Source organism: Lingula anatina, chromosome 8 (genome assembly GCF_051362555.1).
Source record: "Lingula anatina isolate TDL-2025a chromosome 8, LinAna3.0, whole genome shotgun sequence".
In the NCBI taxonomy this organism is placed as follows: Eukaryota; Metazoa; Brachiopoda; class Lingulata; order Lingulida; family Lingulidae; genus Lingula; species Lingula anatina.
In genome coordinates this window covers 222,693-238,688 of record NC_141774.1, presented here as the reverse complement: position 1 = coordinate 238,688, position 15,996 = coordinate 222,693, and the positions used below count along the sequence as shown (strand labels likewise).

Sequence of the window (15,996 nt, the reverse complement as noted above, 5' to 3'; positions counted from 1 at the left end):
AATGGCTGATATTCTGGGTACCAATGCTCGAAAGATCTCTGGACTCTTTTGTTGTAATTAAGAAAATGCTTGAAACAATGCACCCCTGCGGCTAGTGGTAGACTGACCACATGCATTTTCTGTGTATTTCTCAATGGTGAACATCTGTTCAAAACGCCTGGTGCACCTCCACGGCTATTAGTGGGGTTTACTGGTTTGACCGTCTAAACATTACCCGTGGTCAACTGGCTTGACCGTCTAAACCTTACCCGTGGTCAACTGGCTTGACCGTCTAAACATTACCCGTGGTCAACTGGCTTGACCGTCTAAACCTTACCCGTGGTCAACTGGCTTGACCGTCTAAACATTACCCGTGGTCAACTGGCTTGACCGTCTAAACATTACCCGTGGTCAACTGGCTTGACCGTCTTAACATTACCCGTGGTCAACTGGCTTGACCGTCTAAACATTACCCGTGGTCAACTGGCTTGACCGTCTTAACATTACCCGTGGTCAACTGGCTTGACCGTCTAAACCTTACCCGTGGTCAACTGGCTTGACCGTCTTAACATTACCCGTGGTCAACTGGCTTGACCGTCTAAACCTTACCCGTGGTCAACTGGCTTGACCGTCTAAACATTACCCGTGGTCAACTGGCTTGACCCTCTAAACCTTACCCGTGGTCAACTGGCTTGACCGTCTCAACCTTCCCCGGGGTTAACGGCTTATATCCTAGCAGACACCGGGTAACCGGTCAGACTGTGTCATAGCTATCTCCATGGTCTGATGATGTGAAGTAAAGTGCACGAGTAGTTAAGACAGAACGCGGTACTTGTTAACACCGCGGGCAGTATTCACATGGACGGACGGACGGATGGATGGATGGATGGATGGGTGGAAAACAACACTTGAGAAATCTCCACCTCAGGACGGGCGGCAGTGAGATGAGAGCAGTTGATGAACACCACCAGACACCCAGTTATCCGGGCGGCAGAAATGGCGGAGGAAATTAAATGCTGATGATATTTTAACACCAATATGTTAAAACACATACAGGTACAGAGTTCATGAAGACGGTGCACTGCCCCCTGTATGTTATTCCACGAGGTACTGAATGTTAGCCAGACATTTCTTGTTAAACAGTCAATTTAAGCAGATATCACCACATAAATAATGGATTTGAGATTTTCACAGTAAGGTATACATACAAACTGACGTCACACAGCGCCATGTGCCAGCTGATACCACGTAAGTTAAGCTTCAGTAAATATATATGTGATCAATAGTCACAGATTGTTGACTGTAATTTATTCTTCATAACTTGTCAAGTCTGGCTGGTAACGCTGTAGATGTATTTAAGAACAAACTGGGGTAATGGTCTATTATGTGGAGCTTGTTTTGATCTCTCAAAAACTCCTTCACAGCACCCGCTGAAATGAGTCATCTGACTTTATTATTAGTATTATTATTTTGCGGTGTTATTTTAATTGCGCTTTTAACTCAGCATTATGTGTAAATATAAAGGACGCCTTTGTACAATGATTGTTACCTGTTCTACTGTGTTTAGGGGATAGGGTGACATACTGCGCGTCCTGAACATGTTTATCGACACATTTACAGGTAACGCGTATGCCTATGTTTACCCGTCGTGTGTATTTATTTCTTCAATGTTAGCCTGACCTTTTAATTTACAATAAAAATGACGTTTTAGGTAAATGTGGCAGCGTTTTCCTTCACCGAGAAAAGGCTGCTTATTTATAAATATAAAACAATTACTTGTCTGATGCCAGGTTGTACTCGGTGACCTCTGGGTCACTGGATCAGCTGATTACAGACATCCATGTCAGAGCTAGCTTAGGACTTCTACAGTGCTAAAACATTGGAAGACGATGTACTCAAAACACAATCACATAACACAGTCAGAGAGCACAGTTTATATACAGCGATAAAAACACACTGAAAGCTGAAGAACCCATACCACAATCGCAGGTCACAATTTGAGCTAGCAACGCTATGATGTGATTCTAACAGCTTTGTTGAAATTTTCTCAGACTAATAATGACGTAGGGGGGGGCGTAGGGGTTTTAGCTAACGACTTTCTTCAACCACGTCTTTTATAAACACACCAGACTTCACCGTGTATATCCCAGCTAACACCTCTTTCCCTTAACAACTCTCTCCACTACACGAGTAAATAAAAACAAACACAAAACCAATCTGTAACAAAACAAACGTATTGTTCTAGTGAGCTGTCAACGTGACACATGACTTGGTTTACTCCATTACAAAGGTAGTAGCGCATGACGAAACATTTCTTCAAGTGTCTGATATTGACATTTAACATAATGACAGTGACATATTGACAGTGACATATTGACAGTGGCATGCTGACAGTGACATAATGACAGTGTCATGCTGACAGTGAGATATTGACAGTGGCATGCTGACAGTGACATATTGACAGTGGTATGCTGACAGTGACATATTGACAGTGGTATGCTGACAGTGACATATTGACAGTGGCATGCTGACAGTGACATATTGACAGTGGCATGCTGACAGTGACATATTGACAGTGGCATGCTGACAGTGACATATTGACAGTGGTATGCTGACAGTGACATATTGACAGTGACATATTAGCACGTATCTTTAGTTTCACTTTGATAAATAAAATTATTACCACACCCACAGAGTGCATTAAAATAAATAATTTGGTTACTTTAATCGTTGTTAAACTAAAACATTCTGCTCTAAGTCATCCGCTCTGTTCCCATTGATATAATAGGGGTGTTCGCGTCCTACTGGTATATGACCTTGAGACAGCTTCAGTCGTTTTGCCTCTGTCAGAAGTTCAATGTTTTTTAAAATTCCATTCCCTATAGACAACCTGTGTTATGTGCTAGTATCTAAGATATGTATGTCTCTATAGACAACCTGTGTTATGTGCTAGTATCTAAGATATGTCTCTATACAGTCGGCAGTTCAAGTGGACGAAGAAAATAAAGGCACGATCAGGCGCTGCTCAAAACATGACGTCAAGACTCGAACTCTTCTAATCCTACATATTTTGCGGTGTACGCATGCGTGATGACGTCAGATATGACGACAACGGAATGAAACCGGAAAAGGATCAACAGAGGGAAGGTCACGTGGGACAGAATGACCCAGGTCTGGAAGGAATAAAAGTAGATTTGTACGTGATTCGCGACCTCCTTACGAACCCCAAACGAGTTGAATGCCCAGAGACAGAAGTTGCAGATAAGCAGGAAGAATAGTCCCTCCCTTCCGGGTCTCTGCGTCCTGTGGTCTTTAGTGGTCGCCCTGCGAGGCAGAAATGACGTCATCAGGAACAGCGACTGTACCACCGCCTCCAGTATCACTATAGTAGCGTCCACCACGGTCAAGGCAGCGTCCTGGTCTGGTGACCCAGCCCCAGCTATGATGGTGAGGGTACAGTAGGCCAGCAACCCCAGCAGAGATATTCCTAGCAAGGCCTTGTCCAGCCCTAGCTGATGCTGATGGCGGTTGGATTCCTGCACAAACTGCGTCGCCTTCATACCTGACCTGATACCGCGAATACGCGCGTTCTTCTTCATCATTCCCTTCATCTGGCAGTGCGTGACCAGTGTGGCGCAAACACACAGTACATTAATGATTGACTTCACGATAAACAACTCCTGGTGCATGGAGCCGTCCTTAGTCTTATACTTGTAGTACAGGAAGATGATGATGGTCCCGAAGGTGACCAGGATGACCAGCATCCCCAGAAACAAGCCACAGTAGTTACTGGAGTGGTGCGTCGTCTCCTTCTCTTCTTCCCAGTCTGGTTCAAACACAGTGGTAGCGATAGACCTACAACAAAAGTGGCAGCCAATGACTGTCCTGTCTCTTAAACACAGCGAGGAAAACGCCTTGCAAGCACATGCCAATTCTTTACCTGTGCAAGATAACATACTAAACTAAATTGTAATTATTGTTTCAGATTCATCAGTTTGATAAATTTTATTTAATTATGCAGCAGTCATTATCGGTTATAATCAGTGATGTCCCGGGAGGAAGAGGGCACCTACCTCTGTGAGGGAACAGACTGCAGTGGTTTTGGAGGGTAGTTTCTCTGTGGTAACACTTGCTGGCGCCGGTCTTCTTCATAGTCGCGGCCGTACTGTTCAAAGTGAGGGTGTGACAGCACCAGTTTTAGCCTGTTCCCGCCGTCATCCCCGTGAGCACGTGACGACTGCTGGGCGCTGTGTTTACCTGCCGTGGACTGCTCGGTGAGACTGAGGTGTTCCAACTCTGCAGGATCGATCTTAAACTGGACATCGTCATTCGCCGGTAGACAGTTACCATTGGGCGTTGGCCGGTGTCCCCCGCGGTCATCTCTGTGGTGCACCTCTCCCTCGGTCTCGGGGTTTCCTGCTGAGCGCGTGACCTCGTCCCTGCCCTCGCTGTGACAATCATCACTGTCATCACTGTCCTCTCTAATCCGAGGCAGTGTCATGGAGTAGCTCTTGTTCCGGTGCTCTAGCCGGGCAATGCTGGCAGACTTCTTGAAGGTGGCTCTGCCGTACCGGCGGTCGTAGGCGCCATGGGAGGAGCTGCGGAACACGGAGTCTCTGCGAAACACCTGGGAAAACACAGACATCACATGTAAGGCTGTCTTTTCACAACTAACACATTCTCAGCACTTTCTGATTACAACTAACACATGCTCAGCACATTAGGATGTCATTTATCTGTTTTTTATTAGGCTTGGATAGGAACTGCACTCACTTGATCTATGTTATTGCTTGGGATTTCTTTCACTTATATGGCATAAAAATTATTTAGTTTTATGTATTTTAATTATTAAAATTATTAAAATAATTCTCAGATGGGACTTGCATTCATCACAGACATGATTTCCACTAACACCAAAGATATGAAAGATATGGTTTGCAGATGCATATTTCACTAGCCTTTGCGTTTTCCATCATACAGTTATCAAGCCGAAAGGTTTGCAAGTCATTTGAGTAAGCAATCAAAATTCACCAAATGACAGGTAGCAATATAACATCCTCTCAGCACATTCTTATCACCACTAACACATTCTCAGCACAATCTTATCACCACTAACACATTCTCAGCACAATCTTTTCACAACTAACACATTCTCAGCACAATCTTATCACCACTAACACATTCTCAGCACAATCTTATCACACCTAACACATTCTCAGCACAATCTTATCACACCTAACACATTCTCAGCACAATCTTATCACCACTAACACATTCTCAGCACATTCTTATCACAACTAACACATTTTCAGCACATTCTGATCACAACTAACACATTCTCACACACTCTTTAGTCACACCCAAAGGGCCAGCCATGTTACTAACCCCGGTGTCGCTGTGAGGGTCGTCACTGACCCTGCTCCAGACGAGGTAGATCATACAGGAGGAGATGAGACTACTCTCTATTACACACGGGTACAGGTAGGACGAGAACAACCCCGTGATACCTGATGGACAGTAAGCAGACGTCTTGTTCCCATAGCCAGACACTGAAAAGACGAAAGGAACGTTTGAACATGCTGATACTATCCCCCAGTGGTCACAGTAGCGTTGTTTGCAACACGCTTTTTAGAATAATAAATCCATTAAAACCTTTAGCAGAATTAAACACTTAAAAATACAAACTATTAATATATATAAAACCTAAAACAGTAATAGGATCGTGATTTTAGATCAAAATAAACAGCAATATTTCCTTATACAAAACTATTTACAAATTAGATCATCATGTATCAGATATTGGTTGACTCAATTGAGCAAATTCCAATGGGACCTGTTCATTTAACATAGATGTCCTCATAACCTTTAAGACGCCTTTTAACAGTTTTCAATAAAAGCTGATCTGCTGAGCGCAAATCTCAGGTTTTAAGATAGTAAACAACTACGGTGTATAATTGAAATATGTTAATGACACTTTGACTATATGCATACGAGGTTATTTTCTAGCGGCAATGTTTTGAACAATGTTTCTTGAGGCTGCCATGTACATGTAGAATAGATTTTCAGTAATCAATTTTAAAAATTACCAGAGAATGACTGTAGCTGCAGCAGTCCAAAAAGTGATTACGAATTGATCATTTGTTCTTAATTTGCTAGGTGTTAGGTGTCTGTTTTTTCTGACATTTTCAGTTGGTGTGGCTAGTTTATAACTAAAGGCTTGGACCTTCCACAATTCATTTTAATAATTTGCCTTTTCAGCCACCAAGGCAATCTTAAGGCCTTTCCGGATACAAAGACTCAATCTTTGTGTCATTTCAAATGTGTGTAGGAGAACAAACCTCGATTTCACTAGGCTATCAGCATATATATATATATATATATATATATATATATATATATATATATATATATATATATATATATATGTGAGACAGTTAAAATCCAGTTATTCACAAAGAGACAGGTGATACGCTGTTGTCAAAAAGTTATCTACCACATGCAGCAAACTGCTTCAGCATCAAATGCAGAAATCAATATAAAGCAAGCGCATTAGCTCGACAGAAACATGGACAGCATATGCAAACCATTTCCCTGACTGGGCGTTATCTGCACTACAAGGGGTGTGTGTGTGTGTGTGTGAGGGGGGGGGGGGGGGGCGTGCAAGCAGGGGGGTTAGTCAACTTGCTAATGTGTTCACAGCTATTATCGCCGGCGAGGCCGTCCTCTACAGTGTTTTGTGCACAGTGCTGAACACGTCAATCACTTACTACCGTTGTCACTGCCAAACATTTCACCGTTCAGTTTCAGACTTTAGGCAGTGTCCGGCATTGATTCAAAATATTGCGTACACAGACGCCCATGCTGGCAGTTAAAGGTACTTTATATACGTTTGAGAACGGCCCGGTTCTTATCAATCCCATTTCGGGCCTTTAAAACCTTTTAAAGGCTCTTAATGGCGACATTTACCCCTGATATTTAGAAATCGAAGGAATCATGATTCGTTCAGAACTAAGTAATTTAATTAAAAAACGGTAGAAAACATTTAATCTAAGAGAAAAGTCTGGTTCAGCAATAGTAGGAGTCTGAAAAATGGCTCTTTTACTGAGGGAAATCACTTCTGGCGTGTGAACTCCACATAGAATACCTTTAACGAATTTCATTGATTTCCATTTATTGCTTGGTGCAGCTATGCATCATTTGGGACCAGTATCTGCTTCATAACATTACAATTCATGCAATTTGAATAATACAATTTCTAATAGAACATGGGCATGCGAACTATAATGCAATACATCTACCAAATATTAACTAAAGTAACAAACAATCATCGACTTATTGAATACAACTGGCATATTTATTTCTAATCTCAGCAAAGAAATCGCATTTCCGAAGTTTTTCTTACTTCACCAAAATAATCATTTTTGTACACTCATAAAACTGTGTGCAGACGAGCGCCATCTGTCAGTACTGTGAGTTCTCGTGTGTGACGTCATTACAGACACGTCATATCTACATCATGCTCATCAATTACAAAATTGCTTAACTATATATACAAAAATAATAAATTAAGCCATTGATGTCCGAAGACAAAACCTACAGTATGTCTACGTCGTTGTGTAGAAGTGGATATAAAAGCCAAGCAAAGCCTCACCATTCACGCTGTAGTGCGTGGTATAATGAGTGTCTGAGGGGGTAAGCGTTGTCAAACCTCCGCTCTTGGAGTGCTCGTGTTCGTCCATCTCCATCACGTGACGGGCCTCGGAGATGGTGGTGTAGATCCACACTGAGATGTTGGTACCAAGCACTAACATCAGCCCAAACCGGGATAACACAGGGACCACGTTACCCTTGTTAATAGAGACCTGCAAAGATAAAATAGGACGAGGTGTCGCAACATTATTTTGATGACTAAACTCACTGTAGGCAAAAAACGACTTAGTCAGCTTTCATGCGTGTCTCTCGCTGTTCACAAATACGGGTTCTTGTTTTCTGCCGTCAGCTATTAATACGGGTCTAATGCACTACTAGTATGACAGATATCATAGGTGCTCGTAACACTTACTTTTTGATCGCACTATGTAACATGGTGCTCGAAACTAGAAATCTGCGGCTCGAAATAACAAACAAACAAACAGTGATTCTGCTTATAAGAACTGAATCATTTGTTATGGTTTAAGTTAAGACGTTTTTTATAACAGCAAAAAAGATGTTAAAATATTGAAACTAATCCGGTTAAGAATGCCTACAGGTCTTTTTAAAAATCTTTATTCTGTTGTCCTTTGTATTACCCTGTAGATGTCAATGTATGTATTCACGTACAGAGATATGTGTTACCCTGCAAATGTGACTAATGTGCTACCGTGTAGATATCAATGTATGTATTCACGTACAGAGATATGTGTTACCCTGCAAATGTGACTAATGTGCTACCGTGTAGATATCAATGTATGTATTCACGTACAGAGATATGTGTTACCCTGCAAATGTGACTAATGTGCTACTGTGTAGATATCAATGTATGTATTCACGTACAGAGATATGTGTTACCCTGTAGATATCAATGTATGTATTCACGTACAGAGATATGTGTTACCCTGTAGATATCAATGTATGTATTCACGTACAGAGATATGTGTTAGGCTGTAGATATCAATGTATGTATTCACGTACAGAGATATGTGTTACCCTGTAGATGTCAATGTATGTATTCACGTACAGAGATATGTGTTACCCTGTAGATGTCAATGTATGTATTCACATACAGAGATATGTGTTACCCTGTAGATGTCAATGTATGTATTCACGTACAGAGATATGTGTTACCCTGTAGATGTCAATGTATGTATTCACGTACAGAGATATGTGTTACCCTGTAGATGTCAATGTATGTATTCACGTACAGAGATATGTGTTACCCTGTAGATGTCAATGTATGTATTCACGTACAGAGATATGTGTTACCCTGTAGATATCAATGTATGTATTCACGTACAGAGATATGTGTTACCCTGTAGATGGCAATGTATGTATTCACGTACAGAGATATGTGTTACCCTGTAGATGGCAATGTATGTATTCACGTACAGAGATATGTGTTACCCTGTAGATGGCAATGTATGTATTCACGTACAGAGATATGTGTTACCCTGTAGATATCAATGTATGTATTCACGTACAGAGATATGTGTTACCCTGTAGATATCAATGTATGTATTCACGTACAGAGATATGTGTTACCCTGTAGATATCAATGTATGTATTCACGTACAGAGATATGTGTTAGGCTGTAGATATCAATGTATGTATTCACGTACAGAGATATGTGTTAGGCTGTAGATATCAATGTATGTATTCACGTACAGAGATATGTGTTACCCTGTAGATATCAATGTATGTATTCACGTACAGAGATATGTGTTACCCTGTAGATGTCAATGTATGTATTCACGTACAGAGATATGTGTTACCCTGTACATATCAATGTATGTATTCACGTACAGAGATATGTGTTACCCTGCAGATGTGACTAATGTGTTACCCTGTAGATGTCAATGTATGTATTCACGTACAGAGATATGTGTTAGGCTGTAGATATCAATGTATGTATTCACGTACAGAGATATGTGTTAGGCTGTAGATATCAATGTATGTATTCACGTACAGAGATATGTGTTACCCTGTAGATATCAATGTATGTATTCACGTACAGAGATGTGTTACCCTGTAGATATCAATGTATGTATTCACGTACAGAGATATGTGTTACCCTGTAGATATCAATGTATGTATTCACGTACAGAGATGTGTTACCCTGTAGATATCAATGTATGTATTCACGTACAGAGATATGTGTTACCCTGTAGATATCAATGTATGTATTCACGTACAGAGATATGTGTTACCCTGTAGATATCAATGTATGTATTCACGTACAGAGATATGTGTTACCCTGTAGATATCAATGTATGTATTCACGTACAGATATATGTGTTACCCTGTAGATATCAATGTATGTATTCACGTACAGAGATATGTGTTACCCTGTAGATATCAATGTATGTATTCACGTACAGAGATATGTGTTACCCTGCAGATGTGACTAATGTGTTACCATGAAGATGTCAATGTATGTATTCAAGTATGTGTTACCGTGTAGATGTCAATATATGTATTCACGTCTGGTACCCTACACATGTCAATGTATGTATTCATGTATGTACTACCGTGTAGATGTCTATATATGTATTCACGTCTGTTACCCTACACATATGAATGTATGTATTCATGTATGTACTACCGTGTAGATGTCTATATATGTATTCACGTCTGTAACCCTACACATGTTAATGTATGTATTCATGTATGTACTACCGTGTAGATGTCTATATATGTATTCACGTCTGGTACCCTACACATGTTAATGTATGTATTCATGTATGTACTACCGTGTAGATGTCTATATATGTATTCACGTCTGTTACCCTACACATGTTAATGTATGTATTCATGTATTTACTACCGTGTAGATGTCTATATATGTATTCACGTCTGTTACCCTACACATGTTAATGTATGTATTCATGTATGTACTACCGTGTAGATGTCTATATATGTATTCACGTCTGGTACCCTACACATGTAAATGTATGTATTCATGTATGTACTACCGTGTAGATGTCTATATATGTATTCACGTCTGTTACCCTACACATGCCAGTGTATGTATTCATGTATTTACTACCGTGTAGATGTCTATATATGTATTCACGTCTGTTACCCTACACATGTTAAATGTATGTATTCATGTATTTACTACCGTGTAGATGTCTATATATGTATTCACGTCTGGTACCCTACACATGTAAATGTATGTATTCATGTATTTACTACCGTGTAGATGTCTATATATGTATTCACGTCTGTTACCCTACACATGCCAGTGTATGTATTCATGTATTTACTACCGTGTAGATGTCTATATATGTATTCACGTCTGTTACCCTACACATGTTAAATGTATGTATTCATGTATTTACTACCGTGTAGATGTCTATATATGTATTCACGTCTGTTACCCTACACATGTGAATGTATGTATTCATGTATGTACTACCGTGTAGATGTCTATATATGTATTCACGTCTGTTACCCTACACATGTTAATGTATGTATTCATGTATTTACTACCGTGTAGATGTCTATATATGGATTCACGTCTGTTACCCTACACATGTTAATGTATGTATTCATGTACGCGCCATGTTTTCATTCTTTTTCTTTGCTGTGTTAAATGAAAACTGTCACCGGATGCCATCTAACCTTTAGAAATCTCATTTCACAGTTCTGTATTCATTGTGTAAGATATAAGATTAGCATACTTATTATTTACTAAATGATGATCTTCATACAGCGCCCCCTGGAGAGATACGGCTGTATGGTATAACCACAGCCTGTCAATGTATGTACAGGGTGTGTCTTGGGGGGATAGACATTGCGCTTTAGAGGCATTTCAACGAAAGACTTCGCTGACAACTGTACTGGAAATAACTGACGCTTTTATTTTTATATCAGATGTGTAAACATGTGGAATGTCTGGCGCTTTCCACCAAAATGCCACGTCATTTAATAGTCTTCATATCATATATCCAGTATGGGTAGAATTATAAATCAAACGTCCTAAAATCTAATTCAGCCCTTCAAACTGTTTTGGTATTTTGTGTACATTTTAATCAATAAAACCAGACCAACCAAGTAAATTATAGGCCAGCGTCCCACCATATGAATGGCGACTAATGTGCTTCATTTGTGGAGAGAAAAGAACAGCAATACAGTAAATCTGTCAAATGTACAGACAGAAAACAGAGATAGCGCAAACAGTCTAAAAAAACTGTTCTTTGGTCTTTTTGATTTAATATTACATAATTATTCATACAATAAACACCACCAAGTTATAATTGTGTTTTTCTATTACTGAGGACTTTCACGAAATGTAACTTGCACGGAGCTTCAGGTTCATGGGATTTCAAAGACACACTTTGGAAATGATGTTGAAAATGAAAACTTCACCAAAAGCTGCATCTTATTATTAAATAAAAGCTGCTTTTTGTCCTCGAATCACTGAAGTAGGTCTGATGTCCATAAGACACACACTGAACCATTTATTGTGTTTACGGTATACACTGTGCCGGTATATTTAAACAAACAATGACATATATCGCAATATGGATGTTGTGGTTCTTGAACTGGTTGTAAAGCAGCATATTGCAACCACAACGTATTCTGCAACCAGTGTTTGTTATGGTAAACGAATGCGGCTCTACACTATGGGAGGAGTGTTAGAATACCTGCATGTACCTTTGGGCATTCTACATAATAGCCCTGCTGTACCAACCCATTGCTCTTACCTTGGAGAAGAGAAGCAGAAAGTAGACTTGCACAGAGATGAAACAAATGTAGAACACGGACATGATCACGGATTCCACCTTCTTACAACTCTCTTCCTCGGTGTTCATGTACTCTGATATCCTCAGGATGTTGTAGAGCATCCCTCCGGTACCAAAGACTGAAAGAACACGGAGCGTGGTACAGTATGATGTAGAAAGTATCACCTTTAACATTATGGTCATACATTCTTTTTTATGATGCATACTCTCTCTCTCTCTCTCTCTCTCTCTCACACACACACACACACACACACACACACAACCCTGCCCATTACATAAACATTATCATTATATTAAGAAGATACCATGACTACACTGTCTCACTGCCCTGTAAACATTTTTCTATTACCAAGGAAACATATGACAATAAAGATATGGGAATGTCTTACTAATGGCGCCTATTTTCTGGAATGTCATCTGGTTGTTTTTCTTGTGCCTGTAGTCTATATCTGTGGTCAGTTTGCCCCTCCATGCCAGGAGCAGTAAGGCAAACACCCAGAACGCTGACAGCGCGAACAGCACGGACAGCGTCAGCTGGAACGTAAACGCTGAACAATTAACACTCCCTCCCTCTACCATATATGCGGATATTATAATGCACTTAAGTAAAACCTAAAGTCCCTGCGGGCCATTTACGAAGATTTACCGCATGGTAAACACCAAAAATACCTGAATAAGATCTTGGCTTTTGTCTGAGAGAACTGTGGCTTCTTGTATCATTTTATAGAGCTTCTCATACCTACTTACGTTACTTCATGTTACTTTCCCGGGAAGGAGGTTTATTTTGATATACCGGGGTTGGGGTTGTTATACTGATACACTGGTGTGGGGGTTGTTATGCAAATATGTCAGGGTTGGGTTGTTATATTGATATATCAGGGTGGGGTTTGTTATATTGATATACCAGGGTGGTGGTTGTTATATTGATATACCAGGGTGGTGGTTGTTATATTGATATACCAGGGTGGTGGTTGTTATATTGATATACCAGGGTGGGGGTTGTTATATTGATATATCAGGGTGGTGGTTGTTATATTGATATACCAGGGTGGGGGTTGTTATATTGATATATCAGGGTGGTGGTTGTTATATTGATATACCAGGGTGGTAGTTGTTATATTGATATACCAGGGTGGGGTTGTTATATTGATATACCGGGGTGGTGGTTGTTATATTGATATACCGGGGTGGTGGTTGTTATATTGATATACCAAGGTGGTGGTTGTTATATTGATATACCGGGGTGGTGGTTGTTATATTGATATACCAGGGTGATGGTTGTTATATTGATATATCAGGGTGGGGGTTGTTATATTGATATACCAGGGTGGGGGTTGTTATATTGATATACCGGGGTGGGGGTTGTTATATTGATATACCAGGGTGGGGGTTGTTATATTGATATACCAGGGTGGGGGTTGTTATATTGATATACCGAGGTGGGGGTTGTTATATTGATACACCAGAGTGTGGGTTGTTATATTGATATAGCAGGGTGTGGGTTGTTATATTGATATACCAGGGTGTGGGTTGTTTTATTGATATATCAGGGTGTGGGTTGTTATATTGATATATCAGGGTGTGGGTTGTTATATTGATATACCAGGATGGGGTTGTTATATTGATATACCAGGGTGTGGGTTGTTATATTGATATACCGGGGTGGTGGTTGTTATATTGATATACCGGGGTGGGGTTGTTATATTGATATACCAGGGTGTGGGTTGTTATATTGATATACCAGGGTGTGGGTTGTTATATTGATATATCAGGGTGTGGTTGTTATATTGATATACCAGGGTGGGGTTGTTATATTGATATATCAGGGTGGGGGTTGTTATATTGATATATCAGTGTGGGGGTTGTTATATTGATATATCAGTGTGGGGGTTGTTATATTGATATATCAGGGTGGGGGTTGTTATATTGATATACCAGGGTGTGGGTTGTTATATTGATATATCAGGGTGGGGGTTGTTATATTGATATACCGGGGTGTGGGTTGTTATATTGATATACCAGGATGGGGTTGTTATATTGATATACCAGGGTGGGGGTTGTTATATTGATATACCAGGGTGTGGGTTGTTATATTGATATACCAGGGTGGTGGTTGTTATATTGATATACGAGGGTGGGGTTGTTATATTGATATACTGGGGTGTGGGTTGTTATATTGATATACCGGGGTGTGGGTTGTTATATTGATATACCAGGGTGGGGTTGTTATATTGATATATCAGGGTGTGGGTTGTTATATTGATATACCAGGGTGGGGGTTGTTATATTGATATACCGGGGTGGGGGTTGTTATATTGATATACCAGGGTGGGGGTTGTTATATTGATATACCAGGGTGGGGGTTGTTATATTGATATACCGAGGTGGGGGTTGTTATATTGATACACCAGAGTGTGGGTTGTTATATTGATATAGCAGGGTGTGGGTTGTTATATTGATATACCAGGGTGTGGGTTGTTTTATTGATATATCAGGGTGTGGGTTGTTATATTGATATATCAGGGTGTGGGTTGTTATATTGATATACCAGGATGGGGTTGTTATATTGATATACCAGGGTGTGGGTTGTTATATTGATATACCGGGGTGGTGGTTGTTATATTGATATACCAGGGTGTGGGTTGTTATATTGATATACCGGGGTGGGGTTGTTATATTGATATACCAGGGTGTGGGTTGTTATATTGATATATCAGGGTGTGGTTGTTATATTGATATACCAGGGTGGGGTTGTTATATTGATATATCAGGGTGGGGTCTGTTATATTGATATATCAGTGTGGGGGTTGTTATATTGATATATCAGTGTGGGGGTTGTTATATTGATATATCAGGGTGGGGGTTGTTATATTGATATACCAGGGTGTGGGTTGTTATATTGATATATCAGGGTGGGGGTTGTTATATTGATATACCGGGGTGTGGGTTGTTATATTGATATACCAGGATGGGGTTGTTATATTGATATACCAGGGTGGGGGTTGTTATATTGATATACCAGGGTGTGGGTTGTTATATTGATATACCAGGGTGGTGGTTGTTATATTGATATACGAGGGTGGGGTTGTTATATTGATATACCAGGGTGTGGGTTGTTATATTGATATACCAGGGTGGTGGTTGTTATATTGATATACCGGGGTGGGGTTGTTATATTGATATACTGGGGTGTGGGTTGTTATATTGATATACCAGGGTGGGGGTTGTTATATTGATATACTGGGGTGGGGGTTGTTATATTGATATACCGAGGTGGGGGTTGTTATATTGATACACCAGAGTGTGGGTTGTTATATTGATATACCAGGGTGTGGGTTGTTATATTGATACACCAGAGTGTGGGTTGTTATATTGATATACCAGGGTGTGGGTTGTTATATTGATATACCAGGGTGTGGGTTGTTATATTGATATACCAGGTGATGGTTGTTATATTGATATACCAGGGTGTGGGTTGTTATATTGATATACCAGGTGATGGTTGTTATATTGATATACCAGGGTGTGGGTTGTTATATTGATATACCAGGTGATGGTTGTTATATTGATATAC

The 15,996-nt window shown here is 40.1% G+C and overlaps 1 protein-coding gene across 9 annotated transcripts in view; it reads right to left on the bottom strand.

Moving 5' to 3' along the window:
* Positions 1-2,192: 2,192 nt before the first annotated feature.
* Positions 2,193-15,996, bottom strand: part of LOC106151745 (uncharacterized) — a 47,230-nt gene continuing 33,426 nt past the window's right edge. For 6 of the 9 annotated variants that reach the window (XR_015335649.1, XR_015335651.1, XR_015335652.1 and 3 more), the window contains 7 exons: positions 12,812-12,956; positions 12,384-12,541; positions 7,631-7,841; positions 5,365-5,528; positions 4,053-4,606; positions 2,917-3,834; positions 2,193-2,869 (listed from right to left, as the gene is read on the bottom strand). Coding sequence is in view for 1 of the 9 variants with exons in the window: in XM_087018885.1 (XP_086875011.1) it covers positions 3,018-3,834; positions 4,053-4,606; positions 5,365-5,528; positions 7,631-7,841; positions 12,384-12,541; positions 12,812-12,956 (2,049 nt within the window). In the remaining 8 variants the exon portion in view is untranslated. Of the gene's footprint in view, positions 3,835-4,052; positions 4,607-5,364; positions 5,529-7,630; positions 7,842-12,383; positions 12,542-12,811; positions 12,957-15,996 lie in introns of all 9 variants that reach the window. The other 3 variants (XR_015335650.1, XM_087018885.1, XR_015335653.1) reach the window with 3 other exon arrangements.